Source organism: Anguilla rostrata, chromosome 6 (genome assembly GCF_018555375.3).
Source record: "Anguilla rostrata isolate EN2019 chromosome 6, ASM1855537v3, whole genome shotgun sequence".
In the NCBI taxonomy this organism is placed as follows: domain Eukaryota; kingdom Metazoa; phylum Chordata; class Actinopteri; order Anguilliformes; family Anguillidae; genus Anguilla; species Anguilla rostrata.
Window position 1 is genome coordinate 6,990,166 of NC_057938.1, and position 25,508 is coordinate 7,015,673.

Genomic DNA, 25,508 nt, shown 5'->3' on the forward strand with positions numbered 1-25,508 from the left:
AATTCAATTGATAATTTCAATGACCTCACTGCCACCTCTGAGATCTGGTTGAAAAACATTTTATTCAACAAAATACATCTGTACCACTGTTTTACAGAATTGCAAATGATGATGGAAACTTCAACATAAATACATTTAAATTAATATCATAAAATATCTCAGTGACAGTAAAAAAGAACAGTTCACTTGTAAAACAATTGTTAGCATAAATATCAAATGCATTGTTTTTCCTGCACATTGGTGTTCTGGGCATTCCCTTTTAAATAATTCTAATAACAATAACAACAACGGCAACAGCATTATTTTATAAAAATGATAATTGCAAAACTATTGAGTCCAGAAATTCTGTATGTGCGGCAGTCCCGTAGGTTCCCCTGAAGTTGTGAAAAAGCCAGGAAGCCCCAGTCTTTGTTCCTCTCCGCTTCTTCCTCGCCAGTCTGTGCTTGTTTCGAATCCCAGCTTGAACTTCCACGCACCGGTGTGCCCACACATGATCCGTTTCCTGTACAGCGTCCCTCCTCCGAAACCCGGCTCAAAAGCAAGCCCAACCCCTGGCTGTCCTTTGGCTCAAAACTGCTGAGTCACTCCTCCCTGCACCGAGCCAAGAATACAGCTCTCGTTGGACTGAACTCCACCCCCTTTTTTTCCCCCCGTCAAGAGAGCTGGATTTTTTTTTTCTTTCCTTTTTCTCTTTCTTTATTTTTGTTCTCGTTTCATCAGCATTAGGGATTTTTTTTTTTGTTCCTGAGGGATCCACTGGAGCGTCACACAAATCCAGCGTGGTTTTTCATGAAAAGCAAAGTCCAGGTCGCCTGGCTCTTCATCGCTCGGGGAGGTTGATGACCGGGACCCACTGATCCAGGCAGCGGCTCTCCCTGCAGAACCTGTTCAGCTTGCTCAGCGCCGGGTCTTTCCACGCAGACGAGTGCGGGGTCTGGAAAACAAAAAGGCGCAGGCAGGGTTAGCTCACCGTCTGGGTCACGCAACGCGTGCACGCAACGCGGAGACCGGCGTCTGCAGCGGTGGAACCTTATTGTCAGAGATGTTTGCGCAGAGGAAAGATTTGTGGGTGAGCTCTGCAGAGCCAGGGCCACACATGCAGCTTGAGGGGTGGGTGGGAGTCATTGAAGCGTGTCAGAAAAGGAGAAAAAAAAGAAGGCGCTTCTTTTGGGAGTCACATTAACAAATTCTGCCCTCAGTCATCCCAGTTCCTGGAACAGGCCTCTGCAGGGGTGTCCCACAGGAAGTACGCTGTGATCTGCCAAAACTGCCACTGAATACCACAAACTGGGAACAGTTCGCTCGCTCGACTGCGCCTCTGGGAAGTTTAGCCCACAATCCACATCACGGTGCCAGCGAGACTGGTGCGACTTCAAAGAATTTTAGACAGTCCTAGCTATGCAGCCATGGCGCCTCTACAACAGGCAAAACTGTGCAGAGCTAACTGCTGGCTGCAGAATTCTGAGGGTTATTATTGATGTGTGGTATCAAAATGCATTAACTATGATGCATGCTTGACACATCCTGCCACAGTGTATTGTGCTCATCAACCCTTTTTATATATAAAAAAAATATGTTTTAAAAAAAACCACAGGGGGGAAGAAACAAAGGAATCCTGCAGTAAATTCGTTTGTTTTTGTTTTATCTACATGCTCAGGCTTTCCTAATTTTGGAAAAGGCTCTTTAAAACCCACATTTGAAAAAATTTGAATAAATGTCAAGACGGATAATAAAAAGCCGGATACAGGAAGTCTGAACATAAGAGTTCCGGCAACTTAAAAGACACCCCGTGGGAGCAAGTACAGACAAGTTCACCGCAGTTTGGGATAATGACACTGCCGTTACTACGAAGCAGCAGAACAATGAAAATATGCTAGAGTAATTCTTAACAGCTTATATGCAGAATAATCACGAAAAGGCCATTGTTTAAATGTGGTAGGCACGACAGAAATGCCAACGTATGCCTACCGTGACTAAGATGCAGTGTAAATCCATTGGTTCTCCGCCTTGTTTCTGCCCACCAAGGATCTCCGCCAGACGCCTCATGTTGTTCACACGCAGTATGTTAATGTCATTCTCGCAGCAGAACGCCTGAATCAGGGTAAAATGGATCTGAAGAGCAACGTCCTTGACGTCCTCCTCGTCGGTAGCCAGGAGGCAAAGTACCACGTTATCCGGATCCCTGGGGAGCAATGAACAATGCACTCGTCAGCATACAACTCGTGAGTCTTAACTTACCGGGTACCCAAGCGACGATGAGTCACCGTTACGCGCCACTGCTGTTTGCCGTGTGCCATTAAAAAATAACGAGGAAAAAATTGACAACCTACGCTCGAAACCAAAAAGCACATTATAACAGATAACTTACACATTTAGTGATTTGGCCGCTTCGTAAACTCCAACTGTAATGCATCCCTGAGGTAAGGCAGAACTGAGGACCTCCTCCAAGGCTCTAGCCACTGAATCCATCCTAAATAAAATAAATAGAAACATTAACCATGTGCAAAAACATTTTTTAAAACACATCGTGAAAATTAATGCAAATATGACAACTAAGAGATAGGTAGCTAGCCAACAGCTGTCGGTAAGTTATAGCGTGACATAGTGTAACTAACGTCATCGATCTTGCTCGACTAACTAGCTCGCTACCTTAGCTAACGTTATCTAAGTGGCTTGGAAGTAACAAAAGCTAGTTACCTCACTAAACATCCAGAAATAAAATTCTGAATCGTTAATTTACTCGACCAAGACCTAGTTTACAAGATGCGGCAAATTGATCATTTGTGTGTGAAAAGAATGCTTCTGTTTAAATTCTACCTGACACGGACAGCTGTTGTAGCTATGGTACGGATCGTGCAGCCCCAGAGCCTCACGAGCTCGCAAGAGAATGTTGTCATGTTTCATTTTTTTCTGAGAGGGTTTGCACGAAACAGGTAGTTCAGTACGAAACAGGTATCTCACTAGCACGAGCAAAAGCCGGTTATAGTTGTATAACTTACCTTTCAACTGAATGATCTCCACTTAGTTCCTCAAAAGTCATGTTGCACATGAAATCCAACAAGTGTTATATCCCCCCGCTTGTCCAGTTCTGTAGCCTATTGTAGTTTTTAACTGGCCAGAATACAATCCACAGTTGTTGCTATGTGCACTCGGTCTTCTCTCTGACAGCTGTACAGTTTGAATGCTTGTAGTTCGCTGCGTACGGATAAATTTAACAGTGGGCAATGTGTTCAGTACACTTTGTCTCCAAGTATTTGCATAACTAAGCTTATTGGCCACATGCTAATTTAGCAAGGAGGGGATGAGGCCGCCTGCAAGTGGAGTGGCTGTCATGACAGCAGCAACACAAATAAACGATTCTGATTGGAGACACTCGGTTGGAGAGGTGTGGCTTGTTACTAACTCACGAGACCGAATGCCCCTCTTTACAGTAAAGCGGGAATTATATTTTATGTTGCGAGTTGCTAAACGCGCTGACTTTGAGAAAATGATTAGACCTTAACCAAGATGGTTAGTTGAGAGCAGATTCTCTTTTACAACGACGACCTTAAATGGCTAGTAACAGCAACTGAACAAATCTGCACAATAAGGAGCAGATTGTCATTGTGATAAAAATAAAACACTGACTTGTAGATATTTACAACCAGTAGATCATAACTGTGCGATTTGTGTGCTGTAAAGCGGTGGTTGGTTCGCATAAATTTTGCAGTGCACGCAATGTTTTGTTCTGTCATGGAAGTTACAGATTGTTCCAACCGCTTTTGCGTCGACTAACAGAAATCAAATGGACAGCTGAATGGCGACGCCTAGTGGCTACAGTGTGGAATACTCGAAACTGGTTAGACAAATGAGAAGGCTTATCTGCAGAACGGTCACGCTGCGTGATTGGCTATGACCATCTCAGGACAATTAAGCAAGCTTGTAATCGGAGCTACTCGGCATGTCACAAACGATTTTAGTATATTTTGCAGTTGCTATCTTTGAGAATAATCTGTTATTTTTTAAATGCATTTTGAGATTGAGAGTTGCAATATGAGAGCTCACCTGTAATGAAATGTAAACTAGACAGATAAATAGGCTAGGTAACTTGTAAAGATAACAAGATAAAGTTTATTTCCAGTAGGACAGGTGCGCGTGCGAGGCTGATAGTTCTTTTGTAACCTTGGCAGGCTGCCATGGGGAATCCAGTAAGTGAGATGACAAGGTCAAGTATAATAATTGTATCAAGTATTAATTTAAAGAAATTAAATTTGCGCATTCACAGAAAATGTGATATGATGCATACGTGTTGTGCACACACGTATAATGTGCATGTATGAATATCAAAGTATGTACATGCATGTGTGTGTGAACTGACTATGGCATTGAATTCTATCTGGATCTTAGCCAGGACAGACACAGTTCAAGAGCAAGAAATCACGTGACACAGTAAGGCCGAACCTGCTCATGCAATCTTGTTGCTAGGCTGCAAGTAATAAGCACAGCAAATTCAAGTAAGCAGGACTTATATAAATCCATGTCCAGATAGCACTTGATGGCAAAGGTGGAAAAGGGAAACTGTGGCGGAATCTTACTGCCAGATGTGCATGTTCCATATGCTTTTTTTTTCTTTTTGCAAGATACTGTGACACAGCACTATTTTGCAAGCTGACAGAGTGCACTCTTTCTTCCACTCTTCTAAGAAAAGGAGTATTTGTAGCCAATTTAAACTGAGCGAATACCAGCAGGACCTCTTGTTTTTGGAGTTTGTCAATAAATATAAAAAATATTTTTTCAGGATTATTTCAATGTGAAGATAGAATGTCTTGAAGCCAGCTTGCACTACATTTTTAGTTTCACTCAACAGGAAATGAGTCTGCACAGTTTAGCAAGTAATATCATGCCTTAGAAAGTGTGAAATAGTTTTATGCAACATGTACACAATCTGCATAGACATGGATAACAGTATCTGTATTGCATTCAAGGCCACTTCTCAAGGTGCCAGTTAATGCACAGGTTTGTGCTTTGATTGCAGGAAACAAGCATGGCACGGTTATAATATAGATATGATTTCGAGGCCAAATTGTTCCAAAATCATTCTAATACTTCAGGGTTTTCCTTGTTTAGTGTCAGTTAGTAGCTGTCTGTTACACGAACGTTAGACTTCACAAGAATTTCCAAGGAAGAAGATCATTAAGGTGCATTATCAGTTGGGTGCAAAAAAAAAGGGCAAATAGTCAAAGCATGAAATAGTCACATGTTGCTGACCATTGTGGCCAATATGAGTGATAAGTATAGACTCCAGTGTATGGGTGCCATGTTGTTTGCTCAGAATGATTTTGTGGAATCTATGACGCACTCTTGTTTCCGTGTTTGGGAGCTGGGCAAACACTTCCTCGTGAAAAAAAAGCTGAGTCATTAGCCAGGTGCGTGTTTACTTTAAAAGCTCATTGCCCTGCAACCTGTCAATTGCAAGACTTGAAAGCAGAGATGATACTATGACCGAGCGGAGCAGAGCAGATTGATCAGTTTCCACAATCAGTTTTTTTTTCCTACAGGGGGGCCAGAGGTCATTTGAAAACACAGCACAGGAGACAGTTTATCTAGTCATGAGCAGTTGTCTTTATTGTTACCAGCTCCATTGAAAATTTCATTTTTAGTGTAAGTAAATCCAGGAAGTTATTGATGGCTGCAGCTATTAACTCTGAAAGTACTTGAAAATTTTGATTTCATGAAAGCCTCAGATTTCATTAACCTCAGAAAACTAACCCACCAAACATGCACAAAGTCACTAACCTGCGTTATGGCGATTTTCGGTGATTATCACCAAATTCTTATCTTTTAAGGCCCGAGTAACACAGATTCAAATGGAACTGCAGCAGTTGTGTTTACTTACAGTGCACTTTGAGTTCACGTGCAGGGGAAAGGTGAAGGGTCATGCTAGTATTCTGCCCAAAAGGACAGCGCACATTCTACCTGTAAATCAGCCCAGTGCTTTTGGATTGTCCTTAGGACCTGTGGCTCAGCAGGGACAGAGTGATGTATTCTGAGGAGTCCGCTCACAGCGTGTTGCTGTTAAATTGAGGCTTACCGTGTCTCCACAGGTCGTCTGGTGGAGACGCCAGAGCAGCTGGAAGTCCCATGTGCCCTCCTCAGGTAACGTCTCTTAGAACCTTCCAGAACAGACCCAAGTGAAATATAGCCATAGGTGCTTTGTTGTTATCACTGTACTTGAAGTGGACCTTATGTTATGTGGCCTGTATAATGTTGTCATAAACCCTTCATAATTACATTTTGAAGTTGTTTAACAGCATAACCATTACTGCTTAACAAAAAATGAGAAAAATGATCACCATAGAGCAAAAAGACCCATAACTATGACTAAATATATTTGCATGTGGGATGTCACATTTGGTTATCACTGGTTATGAAACCGTCAGAATGATGATGTGGTTCCTATGCATACTGTAGGCAAAGTAAGATGCTCACTATAAGGGTTGCCACCAGGGATTTTGCACCTCATGAAAAGATTTCACACTGGGCCGCCACTGACCAAAAAAAATGTAGGTTCTAATATTAGCGCCCCTGTCAGTCTGTACCATTAGAATCGTCCTAACCCCCCCCCCACTCCCCCAATTCTTACGGCACACCTCTGTACATTATTGTGTAGTTGTATTATTAGTTCACACCTTAACTCTAAATATTGTCTGAAGAGCCAAACCTAAATAATGTTAATGTTGGAAATGCTGATTGGCAGCAAAATGTGAGGAAAATGCAGTCTGTTTTCATAGCTGAAACGACAATGGCACTTTTTGTCTAGCATCAAATTGGCTTCAGTGGGATCATTCTATCAAACCTCTCCAGATACAGTACATGGTCGTGCTTATGCTGCTTTTCAGAGATCTGTAACTTGTTATCACTCACCCAGTGAAACCCACTCCCACTCCTAAGTAAAGAAAGCCCCTTTGAGAAAGATAAAAACTGCCAGAAAATGCCTGCTGCCCTCTTGTGGAAATAATGCCTCATGACTGCACTGTTATGCAGACGGAATGAAATTGGATACTTCCAGGAGATTTGAGTGTGCTTTAGCTCGCATAGCTATGAATGTATAAGCATATCGATCACTCTTATTTTTAAACCGTTGCACACATACACCCGGGCATCTGGAACAGGGAAGCCCTGGCAGGGTAATTTGGAGGTGAAACACAACCGTGTCTCTATTTCACACTATTAAACAGAGATTTATGAGATCCTCTTAAAGAAATCTCTGCTATGAAAAGACAAGCAAAACAGGTCCTATGGAATTAGAATTGACCTCATTCCCAAGTAGAACAAGTATCTTTTTTGTGAAATAAATACAGTGATCATTGGTTTTTATTTTAAAAAAGAACATATGAATGGTTGTATCATTAATTAAAGGATGACAATTGAGGCTATTTGAATCAGTGTTCACAGACACACACAGACAAGTTAAGATCTGTTCTGTGAAGCCATTATGTGACATCCTAAGACATTGTAATCCTGTGCTAAGTCACCGCCATGCCCCTGCACTCCCATGCTGGACAGCATGGCCACTGGTCTTTCATTTTTCTAAGCCCACATGGTAGTTTTAAGTACTCAGGTTTCACCATTAGCAGGGCCTCCTCTGCGAATGCAAAAGGGGAGGAGGGGGTCCCTGACGCTCCCTGCAGTGGAATTCGGCTGTCATTGTGTTTCATGATCCCGTATGTGTGACCTGTAGCCTCCCCAGCAAAGCGCCCCCTAGTGGCTCCCTGGGAGGCTCCTGGCTACAGTGTGCGGCATACTCAACCAATCCCAGTGGAGCCTTTCATTTTCAAGACGTGTTGTACTTACACAGCTCTCCCAAGAGTGGCCGGGATTCCTGTATCCATCAACAGAGGAAGACGCATAGAAAACAGTGTAGCTACGTGCTTCTTAAAGGAGCCGGATAATGTTTTACTTTGCCTGTGATGGCTAGATTTTCTGCTTCAAGAACGACTTTATCTCTGTGTCTTTCCGTACTTTGATTTTATTAAACTGCTTGCACTTATATAGCACTTTTCAGTCCGTGAAGTTAAAGTGCTTTACAGTGAAAAAGGGCAAAGTCACCTCAACTGCCACTAATTTGAAGCACTTATATGGGTGATGCATGACAGCCCTCACCCATAAGAAGGCTAATCACAAAGCAGCGACCAGCTGACTCAATTACATGCTCAGTTGGAGAGGGGACTAGTGGACACTGGGCCACGGAGAGACTCAGTGGTCTCAGGCTTTTGGGGTTTGCTTTCAATCAGCTGCACATTTAGGTTTGGAAACTAAGTGTGTCCCACTCTATTAGGCAGCCAATGGCTTAAATGTAGCACTTAAGTTATGAAACACCGAAAACCAGCAGATACTGTGGCCAACCAGAACACTTCTGGAGTTGGAAATTTGTGCTGTAGAAGTCATGAAGGTGACAGTCATATTGTGGAATGGCTTGTGCATCAGAGGTTCTCGAACTTTTCTGATCCAGGGACTCCCACCCAGACTCAATGGCATCCAGGAAACCCCCGTCAAAAGTCAAAAAGGTTTTTATTTTGATATATTTTTGCAAACATAGTCATTGCATATCAAGTCTGGCCAGGGACCCCCTCTGGTACACTACATTCCCAAATGTAAGTAGACACCCCTTCTAATTAGAGGTTTTGCTTTCAGCCATACCCATTGCTAACAGGTGCATGGTATCAAGCATACAGCCGTGCTATCTCCATTGACAAATATTGGGTTGTACTGAAGAACCCAGTGACTTTCAACGTGGCACTGTCATAGAAGTGACAACAGCTCAGCCGTACAAAAGCTAAGAGCTTCATGAAATGGGTTTCCATGGCCGAGCAGCCGTACACAAGCCTGAGATCACCATGCGCAAATGCCAAGCGTCGACTGGAGTGATGTAAAGCACACCGCCATTTGACTCTGGAGCTGTGGGAACGCTTTCCCTGGAGTGATGAGTCTCACTTCACTAACTGGCAGTCTGATGGACGAATCTGGGTTTAGAATGCATAGTGACACCTATACTGGCCCGAATAGTGCCAACTATAAAGTTTGGTGAAGGAGGAATAATGGTCTGGAAATCCTAATGCTACACCATGCAATGACGTTCAACTTTTTTCCAACAGTTTGGGGAAGGTTTTTTCCTGTTTCAGTATGACAATACCTTGTGCACAAAGCAAGGTCCACAAAGAAATGGTTTGCTGAGTTTGGTGAGGAAATAACTAGACTGGCCTGCAAAGAGCCCTGACATCTACCCCAGCAAACACGTTTCGGACGAACCGGAATGCTGACTGTGAGCAAGGCCTTAAGCCCAACATTAGTGCCCAACCTCACTAATGCTCTTGTGGCTAAATGGAAGCAAATCCTCACAGCCATGTTCCACAATCTGGTGGACAGCCTCATCAGTAGAGTGGAGGCTGTTACACCAGAGCTTGAAGGGGGGTCCAACTCCATATGAATGCCCATGGTTTTGGAATGACGTATATACATATGGGTGTTCACATACCTTTGGAAATGTAGTGTACCTTTAAGATCTAATGCGCGACAAATTTCGCCTTCGCTGAAGGCCAGAGAATGGTGTGTCTTACACGTTACTCAAGACTGCAGAAAGAAAGTCCTGCTAACTGGAGGACTGCATTCTGCACGGGCCATCGGATTCCCCTACAAACTTGGCAGCCCTGCAGTCGCAGCTGCTGAGTAAGAGGAGAAGCAGGACTGCCTGTTGCCAACTTTCCCGGCACTGGCAAGACCTACGAGTGCCCATTTCCCAATTTATGATGTTGACAATTAGATTTAGGAAAACAGACCCCCCCCCCCCTTTCTTGGCTTGAGAGGTGGTTGCTCTACGGGCTGTGAACACATCTTGCCTGGGGAAAAATAATTTTACATCAAAAAGAAAATGTCTGACGCTGCAGGGTAGCTCACCCTATTAGGACGCAGTTCCAGTCTCGACAGTGCCAATGCAGGCTGTGGCCAATATCCTTGCAGGGCGAAACTTATTGGGTGGCAACATAGCTCAGGATTAGAGAGGATTCATACGATCTGAGCGCTCGTCACTCTATAGTGACCCCTGCTGGTCGATGCGATGCAGGCGGTCTCCTTGCTAAAGCTTCTTCAACTTATGTCTGAGCAAGCTTGGCTTGTTTGGAAGCACGTGTGCAAGCTTTCACTCTGTATTATCTAATGTGACTTTTGGTCTCCTTATGTCAAATAATGTTTTTGGAATGCATATGTTTATTTTCTCACAACAGTAACTGTGTCACAAACCTGACCTTTTCTGGAGTAAAGATTTTCCTTTCTCTGATGTGCAGCTATACAAGTCCATTTGTTATCTCCTGTTTCAAGGTCCACGCAGTAGCAAGTATAGTGTTGCTACATTCATTCTGTAACCTTTATGACTGCCAAATTCCTGAAGGTCATTGGCTATAGTTACATAATTAACTTGCCAGACTTTATAGCTTCACCTAAGCCTGGGGTTTCCTGCATCTTCATTAACTTTCATCTTACCATTTCTCTGCAATTAAGTTTAACTACTGTCCCCAGTCAAGGACACAGCTATAGGACTGGGGCCATCAATGCTGCAATTTTTTCTCTCTAAATAAATCCATCACACCCATGCCCTGTACATTGTCTTTGACTCTTGCTACCTTCAGACAGGTTTTGGCAATTCAATTATGAACGAATTAATGAATTTCCTTGTTTGAGGTAGAATGCTGAAATTTGCCTTTCCATGAAAAATTACAGATGTAGTTACCGCATTGTTTTTATTGACACACTTCTGTTTTAAAGATGCAAATACAATCAGCTACAGTATTACTGGAAGCAGAATTGTACATTGGGCTTTTAACATGAGGGCAAACGTCTGACACCTAAAATAACACTGCATTCTTACACCTGGGTGTGACTCACATAACGCTTAACCTACGGCCTAATAAAACCTTGGGCACACAATACAGTCGTGTCAAGTGACTTCAGCTTGTCAGCGTCTGTCAAACAATAGGGCACAATGAGTACCGGGCTTGTCTATGAATAGTTTTATTAGCCTTGTGCCTCAAAAGTGAATGGATGGTCACACTATATGTAAGTGCCCAGACTCAAAGGTCGGTCTGCTCCGAGCAGTCTGAGGAAGAGCTTGACGACGGCACGCTGTCTGCTGGAGGGAGCTCTCCTTGGCCCGGGCAGTGGTCTGTCTGGTTTGGCAGAGTGAGGTCATAGTGAGACTGGGAGTTGACCGCTGAGCACTGGGCAGGCTCCCGGTGGGCGGCGGTGCCAGCGCGGAGAGAGTCCCTTTCGCTGCAGTGCCTCTGCTGGTGGCGCCGGAGTGTGGCGGAGTGGGCGAAGCTGAGCCCGCAGCCCGGGCACTCGTAGGGCCGCTCGCCAGTGTGGACGTGCTGGTGCCGGGCCAGGCGGGAGGCCCGGGCGAAGGCGCCGCCGCACTGGGAGCAGCGGAAGGGCCGCAGGCCGGAGTGCAGCGCCTGGTGCTCCGCCAGGCCGGAGGCTCTGCTGAAGCACTTCAGGCAGACGGGGCAGGAGTAGGGCCGCACCCCGCTGTGGGTCTTCTGGTGCTCCACCATGCGGCTGGCCACGGCGAAGTCCTTCCCGCAGTCGGGGCAGCGGAAGGGCCGGTCCCCGAGGTGCGAGCGCTGGTGGCGGAGCAGGGACAGGGGCTTGTTGAAGGTCTTGCCGCACTGCGGGCACGGGTAGGGCTTGTTGTTGGCGTGGATGTTGCGCTCGTGCTTGCGCAGGTCGGAGGAGCGGGCAAAGTCCTTGCCGCAGGCCCCGCACGCGTAGGGCTTCTCGCCCGTGTGCGAGCGGATGTGCTTGCGGAAGTCCGAGGACCAGACATAGGTGCGGTCGCAGTGGGGGCAGTGGTAGGGCCGCTCGCCCGTGTGCAGCCGCTTGTGCTGCTGGAGGGTGCCCTGGTGGGTGTAGGCCTTGCCGCACAGCTCGCACACGTGAGGCTTAAGGCCCCTGTGCGTCTCCATGTGGCTCTGGAGGTTGCTGGCCCTCTTGAAAGCCCAGCAGCACTCCGGGCACTTGTGGGGCCTGTTCTCTGTTTCTCCTTCGGCTCCGGCCTTCTTCATCGCGGGGACAATTGAGGCCCCTGTCGGCCTTTCTGCTAGAGCCAACTCTGCGGCCTTCTGCGGGAGTGTCGCTGGATCGGCACTCCAGGTGTAGGCCGCGTCTTCTTCCGAGAGCTCTTCCCCTGTTGGCTGCCTGCTGCCAGCATCGCGCTGGTCCCTCTCCTCCTGAGCTGTGGGCCCAGCAGTAGCCGGGATGGGTGGCGGGGCGCACGGGAGGCGGGCAGAGGCGCCCACGGCCCTCTCCTGGCCCATCTTTGGGCTGGACCACTGCCCGGTGTCCGAGTCACTGCCAGAATAACTTGAGGATGCCGTGCTCTCCGTACCGGCAGGTGGGGAATCTTCCCCTTCCTCTCCAATAGCGCTGACTCGGGAGACGCTTCCGTACGTCAAACCGACAGCCCCTCCCAGCATGCCTCTGAGCTCCTCTTCTCAGCACTCCTGGGAACAACAGCCAGTATGAACACTTGTGAAGCCAAGCAACACTTTCTGTGCCATTAGTTTGCTTACTGGTACCTTCCTGGGCTCACACTGTTTAACATCTCTCTGCACAGTCAGATATTCAGTGTCAGATATTCATATGAGTTCAACTGGACTCATATGTACTCTGTTAGAGTTGAATTAACATGGGACATTTTACTGTGTGCAAGAGTTACGTGCATTGACTTTATCAGCACCTTTGCGTCCACAAAGGCTAGCGCTTGAAAGTGACTGAGAATACGTTCTCGCAAGTAATTCAAAATGCACAATGGAATATCTGTAACAATGCTGACATGGCCAAAAAGAAAGGGCATATATGTAAATGTAAGCTGTTTAAATAAATGTCTGAAACCTTGCACAAATGCACAAAACCACAAAGTAATATATTTACATATTTACGTTATAAATGTATAATTTCTTTGTAGCGAATGTACTCTTTCAACGTTCTTTTCTAAACATCAAATAGGCTATGGAAAAGTATTTTATTCTGTTAAGCTAACAAGTTTAAGGCATTTTCTGTCACATTTGCCCCCGACAGTTGTGTAGAAAGCACCTCCCACGTGTAATCAGCTGGTTAAATATATCACATAACATGCGTATTTGTCACGTGCTTGGATTGTATTTCAGATTGTCAAATAAACTCAATTTCTGAAGCAAAAATTTGTCAGCTAACAATCTTTTAAGATGGACAAAGTGAAACTTCTCCTTAAGCCATCGTGTCACCATTGGCATTGGCGTAATCTCATTTACGGCACGCAATTATTTTTTATGTGTTGGTTTAAACTGTTGACCATGAACTATATTTACAATTCTGCGAATTTCTGCATAAGAAATGGAATAAAGTGACAGCGATCTGGATCAAGAAAACGATTTGTCTGATCTTGCATTCCCGAAAGAAATAAGCAATTACTTAGGAATACACACACAGCCGCTCGGTGTACAATTCTCAGCTGTTAGCACATTGCTACTTAGACATTCTTTGGGACGCACTTGCTATGGCGATACCACGTGCCTTCTTTGCAGTAATAGGCTACTTAAGACAACCTATTCAACGACTTACCTTAAAAGTTTCAAAGGAAACAAGCTCCCAGTTCTGATGGTCCGTAGGCTATGCCTTAATTCATATTTTAATTTGTGCGTAGTGCAGTCCTGTCATTAAGGTATGCAGCCATATAGGCAGGAGAAGCTAGCCAGTCTGAACAGGAATCAACGACGGAATTGAAACAACGACGTGAGTTGTCATAGTAAGATCTTTCAATCGTTTGCGAGAGTAGGCTAACGAACTGCAACCAGCTTCTCGCTTTAGAAAACTACTACTGCGTTCGGACCGGGTTAGCCGCCCGCAACCTGATCTCACATAGCTGCAGCGCCCATACCAGGCGATATCCAGCCACCATCCAATCGCTGAGCATTTTGTTGGTGCACTTTTCACATTGTAAATTATACAAGTTTGTCTCTCTAATCGAAATTTTATATCAGGGCTGCCCAACCCTATTCCTGGAGATATTCGTCCTCTAGATTTCCATTTAAACCCTGCTTTGGCATACACGATCCTACTATTTAAAAAAATAAAAAATAAAAAACCGAACAGATTTAGCAAAGCAAGCAAATGTGACGTATTTTTACTTTGTATCTATTTAATACTTTGCTACAGTTCGAACGCAACCCCCACTACCAGAAATTAGATTAGATTAGATATTAGACAATTCTTCTAATTATATAGCAAATGTAACAAAATGAGTATGCAGAAGTTACGACAAAAGGGCGAATATCTTCTAAAGTTTTGTCAGTAATCGTGGCTTTGATCGTGGCATTATGGCAGCATAGTGTGCTTGTAGAAAATATGAGGTGACTACTTCACTCCGATATGAGTTTGATATGGTTTGTATGACTATTGCGGGGCCAGCTGGTGACCACTGGGCCTTAGGGTCTTGTATTGGCCTATGAGGGTCAGAGGCAGTACCACCGGGAACCTGAATGGGTTTGATTTCCGAACATGGAGGGACTTGGCTCTTGGCCCTTGAAGGTAATGTTGGAGTTGGAGTACTAGGGATGGACTCCCACCTCAGTCTTGGCAGATGTGGCCAGGTGCTTTCAGTTGCTGGTGAGCAACTGTTACAACTGGGTTTTGAGACTGAAGAGATTGATTGGGTGTTTTGAGCGGTTGCATCAGAAGTTCCCTCTGTGCGTGAGCTGCAGCCCAAGCCGTGAGGAGCAGGTCCTCTGCCTGCTGCCATGGTCCTTCCCCCTGCAGCTTCACCCTGGTTGCAGAGGCCCTGCCACTGTTAGCATAAGCTTGTGGGCAATACTTAAACCTGTGCTCTGTCAGCGGTTACACCTCAGAGCAGTGGTACATAGTTCAGTGGTGTGAGCCTTTACCTAGCGTTTCTTGCCTGGTTCTACAGTACAGGCGACGGCCAGGCGGTCTTGGCCTCTGCAGCATCTGCGCTAGTTTAGCTGTCCTGCATAAAAAGCAGAACCTCAACGTGCACCCAACAGAATTGTATTTGGTAGATGTTGAGCTGTGTACCCCAAGAGAACCTGGAAATGAGTTACACCAGTCGTTACTCCATCAGTCTCTTTCACCTTGATCAAATTTACCACAGTACAATATCTTCAGATCCACATAATCGTATCTTCATTTTTAACCATTTCCGAATACAAAGCCACATGCACATGTCTTTTGATCCCTTTCAGACAAGGGGATAACACAGATTTTCTGGAAGCCAGGAAAGGATGTCTTCTTTGTCTCAAATTTGTCAATACAGGTTTCAGATAAAGTACTTAGCAAAAACTACTTCAATGGTTTTTTTTTTTCAGGAAAGGCAAAAACATGTCCAAATGATGAGTTTAAAAATCTAGTTGGTTTTGCAAAACTTGCTTGCTGAATTGAAGTCGGCCCATGACCAGGTCATCTAGAAGTTTAAAACCAATGGCATTCTGAGGTATTCCTCCAAATGTCAATTTCCAGAAGTCCTACTGCACTGCACTACCAACTGTTGGTAGATGAAAGGAAAAACAAGAAGCATCAACCCACATTTTGTGTACTAGCCCTTGGGCACTGCTGATTCTACTCAACAAGCTTTTTAGATGTTGAATGAGGTGTGCAGTGTTCAGGTTGAAGTGAAAACCTACAGGAAAGTAGATTTCCAGGGACATGGTTGGGCAGCCCTGTGTTGTATTATACAATAGAAATACTTAAGTCTTTATTTCTTTTATGCATACCGTAAAACCGTGCATAAATCATGCACATTTATTATTCAACAACCTGTTGAATGGGATATTAGTTTTCATGGCTCTTTCACGACTAATAGGTTTCCCTCTGGGGTCCCCGTTGGTGCCTGAAAGCATTATAACTCACCTTGGATATGGTTGCCTGCTAAGTAAAATGAGGAAAAAACACAGATATGAACAAAACAGGCACTGTTGAAAAGCAGCAGTAACTTTCATGTCTCTGTCGTGCCCTGGGGGTAACCGCTCTTACCTGGGTGAGCGAGGGCTTGCTTCATTGGTCACAGTCAATAATGGTAATTAGGGGCCCTCCCTCAGGACTCTGTATCACTTGACAATCTCATCTCTAGGGCTTATCCCACGGTCAATCTTGCTAAATCTCACACAAAGGCTCACCTATCATGTCCCCATTATACCAATCATCAAGATTATCAAGCCATTTCCTAACCATTATGCCACTCTGGTACTGTGGTCCAGTTGCCCGCAAAGGCCAAAATGTTGCTTTTAACTTGTACTGGAGATAGAGTAGTAATTTTTCCTTGATTGGAGTACATCCCAGAGAGCTGAGCTTTCTTGACCCTGACTTTGAAGCTAATCACAAGAGCACAAACTACCTATCTGGTTTTTCAGATAGCTGCTTTACATGTAAAATGTTTAGGGCATAGAGAAATCTGGAACAATGAGAATTGTGTACAGGAAAAAACATTTTTGGCTGAAATACAGTATGTGCCAGCTAATAAAGAATATTTGGCGCCCCCGGCACACAGAGTAGGCTTTAGGATTTTGGTGGCCCTGAATAAGAATGAACTGAGGGGAACGGATCGCAGACCGAAAGGACAGCACAGACCGTTTATGGCAGCAGCTGGCTCCGTCTGCATAAACTGAATGCTGAATTTTGGATTCCTCTGTCGTACAGAGCTGTTCCTCTGACTCTCTGCTGCTGCTCCTCCCCTAAATGATTAAACGTGTAGCCTTCGATCACCCACCCACCTTTCTCAGAACGACCTCTAAGACCCCAGCCAGTCTGGCCTCACACTCAATAAACTAAGACTGCCTTCACTGCAATCAGTGGAGGATTCATCTCTGCCAGACCCACCTCGCTCCCCTCCCTCAGTAGTGATCCTTTCTTGACCTCTTGGCTGTAAGCGTCATGGTCAAATTTTCCCTCTGAACCATAGCTGGGTCACTTCTACCTCTCGGAACCCCACATGTCAAGTTACACGGAAAGGTTATGTCTCAGCTCTCCCTGCAGGAGTTCCTCAGGGTTTAAGGCTCAGCCCACTGCTGTCCTTGCTGCACACAAAGCCTCTTTGTCCGTTTACCACCTCCACTGGTTTCCCCTATTGCTGCTAGGTGGCAGTACTGAGCTCTGACAACCAAGGACTCCCGAGCTTCTCTGTATGCTAGTCAATGCACTGTGACAAAAACCTCTGGGACATGGAATATCAGAGTAAAGATTCCGTTTATAACCAGAAGGGAAAATTGTTGATTTGTGAAATCAGTCTTGATAAAAGTGAATTTTCGATAAGGCCTGGTCTTGGCTAACCCGGTGGTCGAAGGAACATCTCCCATGTAACTGTGAGCCTGTGACAGACCCGATGCCATTCTAGGATGCAGTGATCTGCTGTGCTATGTCCAGTTGCTTAGCCCCACAAGCCCCGAAAGTTGTGCTGCTTAATTTAACCCCTTCTCAGCCTCAGCTGCCATTGTGGAATGAGCTGCCCAGAACAATCAAGACTAGCTGGGTTAGTGATAGGGTCAGGATTATGATTATTTTTAAGATTAGGGTTAGGTTTTTCATGACATATTTTTTAATAGATGACTTCAGACACATTTCTTTGTGTATATTCAGTTGTGTTTATTATATTTAAACAGTTCCCTGTCCATCTTAATAGAAAAATTACATATTTCATATGACTTAGTTTTTTCACTTTTTGGTTGCATGACAGCCTTATGTATTATGGTTAGGCTTAGGTTTAGGAACATGGGTAGGGTTACGATTAGGATCGAGAATTAAGCTTTTCTCAATTTGATCAACAACATGCAGTATATTACCCATGATTAACATTTTTTAAAATTTCCAAAAAAGCATATTTAGCATGATTTTGATCATGATCAGGATTCATCTTCCCAACTGTATAGTTTCCATCTTTTTCTTCTCAAACGGGGTATTTACTATGTTATGTCCTGGTTTACCATGATTATTATCATTATTTACAGTGATTATCACATTTTACCATGATTTACTATGATTTACCATAGTTTACCATGATTACCACAGTTTACCATGATTTACCATGCTTTACCGTGATTACCACAATTTACCATGACGTATCCTCATTTACTATGATTACCACAATTTAGCATGATTTACCATGCTTTACCATGATTACCCCAATTTAGCATGATTTACCATGAATACTACAATTTACCACAATTTACCATGCTTTACCATGATTTACTAAGATTTACCATGATTGACTTTGATTTAGCACAATTTACTATTATTTACCAATTCTATCACCACAGTCCTCCTTTAATTGGCAGTGATGTTATAGCTCTGTGAAGGTCAGCTATGTAGTGGCATTTGCTTTTGTTTACCATACTAATCGTGGGGTTGTTTGGCTAACTTCCCAGGTACTCATAAACAGTTCTTATTTTAACTGAGGATCTGACAAGGGCATTGAATCAATGCGGTGTCATTTTCTTTCCTAGTCTTGCTTATAAATTTACAACCACAAGGGGGAGACTGAGTGCTAAGCTTGATGTTTTGGTGTGCTCACACTGAATTATAATGGAAAGCAGACACTTCTCAACTGGACTGTTCTCTCTTGATTGTTTCACGTGTTGTATTAGCCATGAATCTTTGAAAACATTAACAATGTTAATGCATATGGATTAAGGAACCGTATATTTAAAATGCATTAGTCACATACATTAGCGTTGCGTTCAGATGGCATAAAATATACTGTGAGTTTACTGTGAAGATCGCTGCAGGTTAAATATAGGCCATACAAGCTGCATGTAAATGTTTCCGGCACAGTGGGCTTCCGAACACAGACTTTGTTGCTAATGAGCAATGCTGTCATAATCCATCTGTATGAACATCGTAGGCATATTCAGAACTGCAGTGAAAATTGTACTGTTTGATCTAAGCGTTATGAATAATCTGTTTGCTATATTTAAACTGCCCTTGCTGCTAGCAGTGTGCACTTTAATAATGACAAATTTTGCCTCCTCAAAAATGCATCATGACCTGCCTTTAAATTATGAACACAGCAGTGCTTCTACAGGTTATGCAACCCAGTACAGCCAACATACTTTTTGAAAGTGGTTGTTTGGTTCAGAATCATCCCTGTTTGCACTGATGTTCTATCACAGGCCTTCCCAGGAACCCCTGGGGTCTGAGCATTACGCCAGATAAATATGTGCGTGCATGTGAAAAATACTGTACATGTGTATTTTTTATGGTATGTAGCATTGTGGTAATATATGTGATAGAATAATGTCATTATGCTGTGGTATATAAAGCTTCTTATTGCTTCACTGGTTTCACTAAGCTTACCTTGGTGCTTTGCTGATTTTTTTATTGCTTGTTTTACCATAGCCCTTTTGAATTGTGAAATGTGTATTGGACGCTGTTCAAGAGGCCAGATATGTTTCCCTTTGAGGGTAACTGTCCTTTTCAAAGCTGCAAATTGCCCATTTCAATGCATCCTGAAGATCAGTGGATGTGGGCCCTCTCTCCTCATCTGTAAACAGATAATTGGCCCGTGTGCCCAGAGTTTTTAAATGTGACCCTTTAAATATCAGTTGGATGTTACGTAAGGCTCTAAAGCGAGGACGACCTTCTGTTGTGCTGAGTGAGAGGAAGAGACACTGAGATGCCGAAGGAAAAGAACTGCGTAACTGTAACCCAACACGCGGCCCCACAGGTGAGGAGGCTGCGGAGAGGCCGTAGCTAACCTAAGCCTCACCCGGTGACTCACCATAGAGATTAGAGTCAGCTAGAAAAAAAAGGGAGCTCCCGAGGGAAAGAGATTACCTTCAGCTTTATGCTTGAAATATTATTTTCAATTCTCCAAGTTTTTTTAAATTTTTTTTTAAACAACCACATATAGCAGCTTTATTGCTCTTAAAAAAAAAAAAATTGCATTACTATTGCACTGGTGTTGATTCCAACATATCAACATATTTAATCGCATGTCATTTCATGCAACTTGCATGTAATCTTGCATAACATGTATTACATAAAAAATATTAGTTGGTTTTAACTATATTTAAATAGCAGGAGCTGAGTTGTCACCTGCAGCTACGTATATGTAATATTTGCATGTGAAAAAATTTGCAGGAGTTTTTGCCTGCAGGATTTTTAATGAGGGAAAACCGAGTACATGATAATGGTTACTGTACAAGCACGTCCCTTCAAATGACTTACCAAGACTCACCAAGATTGAGAAGTGTTGAAAAATGACTTGCAAAAAATAGGAATATCTAATTACTTTCACAAGTAAAGCATATCTCATAAAAACACGTTTTCAACGTACAAAAATGCCAAGTTACTCAAAAGTATTGATATCAAAATGACGTCAAGTTACGGTACTACAAACAATATAGGCTATCTTGCCTCACCGAAATTTCATAACATGTATTCCAAAGCAATGCTACCCAATATTTCCTCAATTCTTTCAATCTATTGCACTAATGTGTTTTTCTCATGTTCAGTGCTAGTAGTTATACTTATGAGTGAATCATGATTTTAAATGTAATGCTTTAATGCGGAGTTGCAGAACGTACATACGTAGTAATTGTTTGTAGCCTATGTGGTTAGATAGAGAACAGGGCGAGGTAACGAATGTAGAAACGTGGCGTTTGCTGATAAGAAGGTTTTGTACGGTAGCCAAGTGAGGAAATATAGTTAGTAGAAATGGCACAGTGGTGAACTGGTGTAACTTTTTAATAAAAGGAATACATTTGCCGTCATGAAATGCATATGGGTGGCCGTGAGTGAGTTTTGGTAAAGCAAATATAAGCGTAAGAAAACGTTAGTGTAAAAGAGGAAATGATCTGCCTGAGGGCGAGTCGGGATTCATGCCTTAAACCGGAGGTTTACCAGTCTGTGACTTCGTTAGTGCAGTACCATGCCATAGCTATGCAATGCGTGAAATATCATTAGCAAACCTGCCGGTGGTTTTAAAGAACACAGGCCAGTAAGCACAGAAGAGCTCCCGTTGAATCCATATGGCTTAGCAATATTGTAGCCGGTTAATAACTGAACGTACAGACGGTAAGTCATAATGCATATGGCTTAGCAATATTGTAGCCGGTTAATAACTGAACGGTGAACGGCGGGTAGATATGGTGCAAAAGCAATAATTGATAAGTAGGCTAGTAGACAATTATTAGTGAGGGTCGAAGCAGGTTAAAGAAACGTGTTCCTAGCTGGGCTTGAACCTACGACCCCGTGTTCCCAAGACTGTAACCTTGCCCACTAGGCCACAGGCGGACTAGCTGTTTAAACTGGAAATGTTTCAGAATGAAAAGGTATGGGTATTTTGCGTGTGTATGCGCGTTTTTGATTGGGTCGTGTAGGTGAAGATTTGGCTGGTGTCAGTGAAATGTCCAATGGGGAGACATGTTGTTAGTGGGATAGGCGGCAGGAAAAATAAGAATGAGAAGAAGAAGAAGAAGAAGGAGAAGAAGAAGAAGAAGAAGGAGAAAACGCAAAATCCCCTTAGTTTGGGGCTTTATTGTGTGGACATGTGAAGTTGTTTATGAATTCTGTCTGTTGAAATGGGGTCAGAATGTACAGAATTTAATGTTTTTAAGGGCTGAGTGTCTGTGGCTGTTGTGGTTATTTCTGTGGGGAACCCTGAAAAGTGCCAAACTCTCGGTGCTGTATAGGTATGGGGCATGCCCCCGCCAAGGCGTAACTTGGCGGGATGGCATACCTGCCATCCCAATCAATAGAGGTGGTTGTATTCAGAACAGAACAAATCAAATTGGATTACAATATTAATGCAACCTGCAGTAGTTTTTTGTAGAAACATTTTCATGTAAAAATTGTTTAAATGTTTTGAGTTTCATTTCACTGCGAACCCCTTCAGCCAAAAACCTCAGATACCATGAAGACAGAAACAAGCAGCAAATAGATGAAGAGAAATGCAATGTGGAAGTGGGTAAATTAGCTTTTAAATGCACTGATATTCTCCTTCTAATATGGAGCTGTTTGATTGCAGCTTCCCAGGTGATACAGCAAATTATTATCAGCTGAAGATGACTCTTTGTAGCTGACCTGAATACTTTTACATGAGCATGTTAGCATGTGCCTGACTTAGGGAAATGTTCATTGCCAGGGTGAATGGGTTTGAGGATAAACCTCAACTATGTTTAAATATTTATCCCTGTGGTAATGTACTGTACAGGTCAAAGTTTTAAGTCAAGGTCTCTGTTAATGAATGCCATTTTTACTGGACCAAATGAAGGATCTAGTCTTGTCTGCAGGTTAATGGAAAGCCACGAGCCTGCCTGACATTATGCCAACATGGTTGTAACATGGTTAGTGCTGGTAGGCCAGTATGGGGCGACCTTCCATTTGGTGGAATAAATCCCAATGCCCCAGTGCAGTGATGGGGACACTGTGCTGTAGGAGATGCTGTCATTCAGCTGAGACGTTAAACCGAGATCCGGTCTCACTTTCATTGTTGAAGACCCCATGCCACTTATCACAAAAGAGTGGGGGATTACCCAGTGTTCTGGCCAAACCTGCCTCCTAATCATCCGCCAGCTTAATTGGCTAAAACCATTCTAACCTTCTCCACCTCAGCTGATGTGTGGGTTTGAGTATGAGAAAGGCGCTATATACATGCAATGCATCATCATCATCATCATCCTCATTATCAACATGGTGGTGTTCTTGCATGCAAAGAAAGGCTTAGATACTCCAGTACTTCACATAATGTCCAGAACCTAACTAAAAACTTTTTGACATTATCACTTTTTTGATATTGTCAGTATTGTTGCTTTGTAAAACAGCCAACCCTCTTGTGCCTGTGGCATTATTTAATCATTATCGATATATTAACATTAAGCAGGAGCTTAACCATTTTTCCCACTTTTTATTTTTTCTCCCTAATTTAGAATGGACATTTGTAGCTGTCAACTGGCCTGCACCAATATGCAAGTAGTGCTGCTGAAACCAATTCGCTTATCACATGCATCTGTTCCTCGTATGTGGGCCAGTGACCAGTTTACTGATAGGAGGGACATTTATTTTAAGAGGGGTTGTGTAGTGGATAAGCGATTGTGGATCTGAACTCTAGCATTTGGACTGTGTCCAACTGTGCCGTGCCTGACTATTTGTGAGATGCCCCACAGAGATATTCTAGTAACAGGCCTCAGAAATAGCTTACCAAGAAAACATTTGAATTTATCATTGCAGTTGATGTTGCCTATGAAATACAGCGAAATTACATTGGCTCAGGCATCATTTCAAAAATAAGCAGTTACTTTCAGAATGGTTGCCTTCTTCACTATGACTATGTGACTGTCTAAAGGAAATAGCTTTCATCTCTGTTCTGTATAATAACCGTTCTGTTCATGCAAAAGCCAAATAACACTGATTAAAAATATCTGGTGGGCGCTGACAGCTGGAAACAGATTGGCTGACGTTGGGCCAGGCATGCAATGAGCATACCCATGTCAGTGGGTTTCAATTTGGGGAAATCACTGACTGAATGGATTGCAAAGGAAGACACTGGCAACGCGGTGAGGACAGGGTCACACCAGCACCCGGTAGAAGCCAGCGTGGCCGCTGTGGTGAATGCTGCTCTGTCCACCTCAAACTGGACAGCGGCGGCAGCGTGCCTTAAACGAGCCTATGGGAGCCCTCCCCGCTGCAGACTAGGTCACAAGCAGCCAATCGGGAGGAAAGGACCAGGGAAGGGAGGCGGAAAGGAACGAGGGGCCGCCAGCCCGAGGTCAATGTGAGCTGGCGGTCCTTACCTAACACCACCCCGTTTGCCCTGCCTAGTAAGAACATCCTTGCATTTCAAAAAGGTTGAGATGACATTCCCTGTCTATGCTGAGCAGATCCTCATTGAGCACAAACAAATGGGAAAACATTAGCTTGATTCTTTCCACCAGCCGTCATGTTGCAGAAGCCACTCTAAAGGCTGCAGTCTGGCCCCTTGATGAACTGCCCGCTTTAGATGTCGCTCGGTTCCTGCTTTAATCCTCCTGCAGCAGCTAAGACAAAGACATGCGAGAGGAAGCAGCTACGCGAGGATGAATCATGGGAGCTATCACCAGGCAGTCAGAAGAGGAAGAGCCTTTTGCGATATTGAGGAGTGCCCTGGCATGAAGCGGGCTTCGTCTGGCAGGGGTCCGGACGCACGGGGAGAGAGAGCCAAGCTAAGCTGGCAGTGGGCCTCGTGCCAATGCCAGGGCACTCAGCAGGCAGGGCACTGGGGTACCGCGGGACAAGAGGGGGTTTCCAGCGCACAGATTTAGAGCTCTCAAACAGCCATAATGCTCCTCACACGGGCCACAGAATACCAATAACCCGCTACTCAGTGCGGTCACAGAACTGCACTTTTTGTCCTGTGGAGACCGGCAGAGCTGGCTACACAGCTGAGGCTATTGCGTAAACTTCCATTCAGTCTTTTTCGGGGAAGGAAGAAAAAAAAAAAAAAACCTCTCCGGGCTTGTTTATATAAGTAACATATTCCCAAAACGTGTTTTTGTGCCTTTTAGCTTTGAATGATGGTGGCCTGGGAGATGAAAGGACGAGGCAGTTGTGCAAACCGTGGATCGATGACTCTTCGGTGCATTCCACAATTTGGCGGCAGCAGATCAATAACATGCTGTCCTGTTTCAATGAAACCCTCTGGTATCTAGTGGGGCAACGGGTTTTTTTTCCAAGGAAGTGAAGAAGAGATTTAGTTTTGTTTCTGCTGAATGTGTCTTCACCTTCACCTAGGTATTATCTTTCCTCTGTTGTTGACGCACCAAATGGATCAATTTGTTGATTACAAAGCATTCACAAATAGATATGGTATTAGATATACTACTTGTAGATAACTATGAATTGCTGCAAGCAAATCACACAGATTTGGTGACTAAGATTGTAGGCTACATATATTTTAATTTGTCAGAATTCAGAGAATACAGAGAGGTTACATTCATCACACTTACATGCATTTAAGAGTGCAACAGTTACTTGAGGTACAAAGTGCAATAATACAATATGACAACAACAAAAAAAACAGGCTATTGTTGAATGTATGTTGTTGAATATATTTTGAAAGTGCATTTCATGTTTGTTACATATTTGGAGAGCAATCTGTGTCTTGGGGAGAATGACGTCCTGAAGTGCTGAAATGAGCTCTTTTTCAAGGTAGGGACAAAATGTGTCAGTTTCCATGAACATGGAATTCGCAAGAAACGTACTGTACAAGTGTGTATATTCCCAGACTCATGCTCAACATTCCTGCAGCCTATTTCCCGCTGCAGTGGGGGCTGGTAAACAAGGTGTGATACCAAGGTCTGTCCAGCAGAGGCCTCTGTGGTTCAAAGAACCGACATAGTGAAAAACGACCCGTCTTTGTTTATGCCGAGCAAGCCACTTCGGATTTAGTACATTTTGTACTTTTAGTACGCCCATGTTTACGTCTCTCCGTTTGCTATGACTTGCCAAAGAGACAAATT

At 43.8% G+C, this 25,508-nt stretch overlaps 2 protein-coding genes and 1 long non-coding RNA gene across 3 annotated transcripts; 1 reads left to right on the plus strand and 2 right to left on the minus strand.

The window, feature by feature from the left end:
- Positions 1 to 43: 43 nt before the first annotated feature.
- gadd45aa (growth arrest and DNA-damage-inducible, alpha, a) lies at positions 44 to 3,220 on the minus strand. Its single transcript, XM_064341821.1, has 4 exons — positions 3,000 to 3,220; positions 2,369 to 2,470; positions 1,969 to 2,182; positions 44 to 934 (listed from the first exon to the last, which is right to left on the minus strand). The coding sequence occupies exons 1-4, from the start codon at positions 3,047 to 3,049 to the stop codon at positions 821 to 823; spliced, it is 480 nt and encodes a 159-aa protein (XP_064197891.1). The 5' UTR covers positions 3,050 to 3,220; the 3' UTR covers positions 44 to 820.
- On the plus strand, positions 2,084 to 24,825 carry LOC135258358 (uncharacterized). Its single transcript, XR_010330952.1, has 3 exons — positions 2,084 to 2,222; positions 6,084 to 6,135; positions 24,555 to 24,825. It is a non-coding gene; the product is annotated as an uncharacterized LOC135258358 (long non-coding RNA).
- LOC135258356 (zinc finger protein 501-like) lies at positions 10,636 to 14,010 on the minus strand. The gene is made up of 2 exons (XM_064341820.1): positions 13,630 to 14,010; positions 10,636 to 12,530 (listed from the first exon to the last, which is right to left on the minus strand). Exon 2 carries the CDS (start codon positions 12,501 to 12,503, stop codon positions 11,103 to 11,105), a length of 1,401 nt encoding a protein of 466 aa, XP_064197890.1. The 5' UTR covers positions 12,504 to 12,530; positions 13,630 to 14,010; the 3' UTR covers positions 10,636 to 11,102.
- Positions 24,826 to 25,508: the final 683 nt, after the last annotated feature.

Bases quoted from the DNA above. Each gene is read 5' to 3' on its own strand.
- gadd45aa (XM_064341821.1), bottom strand. From the start codon at position 3,049: ATGTGCAACATGACTTTTGAGGAACTAAGTGGAGATCATTCAGTTGAA. The intron at 2,471-2,999 runs GTAAGTTATACA...TATTTTATTTAG, and splicing joins GGAGATCATTCAGTTGAAAG to GATGGATTCAGTGGCTAGAG. The intron at 2,183-2,368 runs GTAAGTTATCTG...ATTGCTCCCCAG, and splicing joins GCGGCCAAATCACTAAATGT to GGATCCGGATAACGTGGTAC.
- LOC135258356 (XM_064341820.1), bottom strand. From the start codon at position 12,503: ATGCTGGGAGGGGCTGTCGGTTTGACGTACGGAAGCGTCTCCCGAGTC.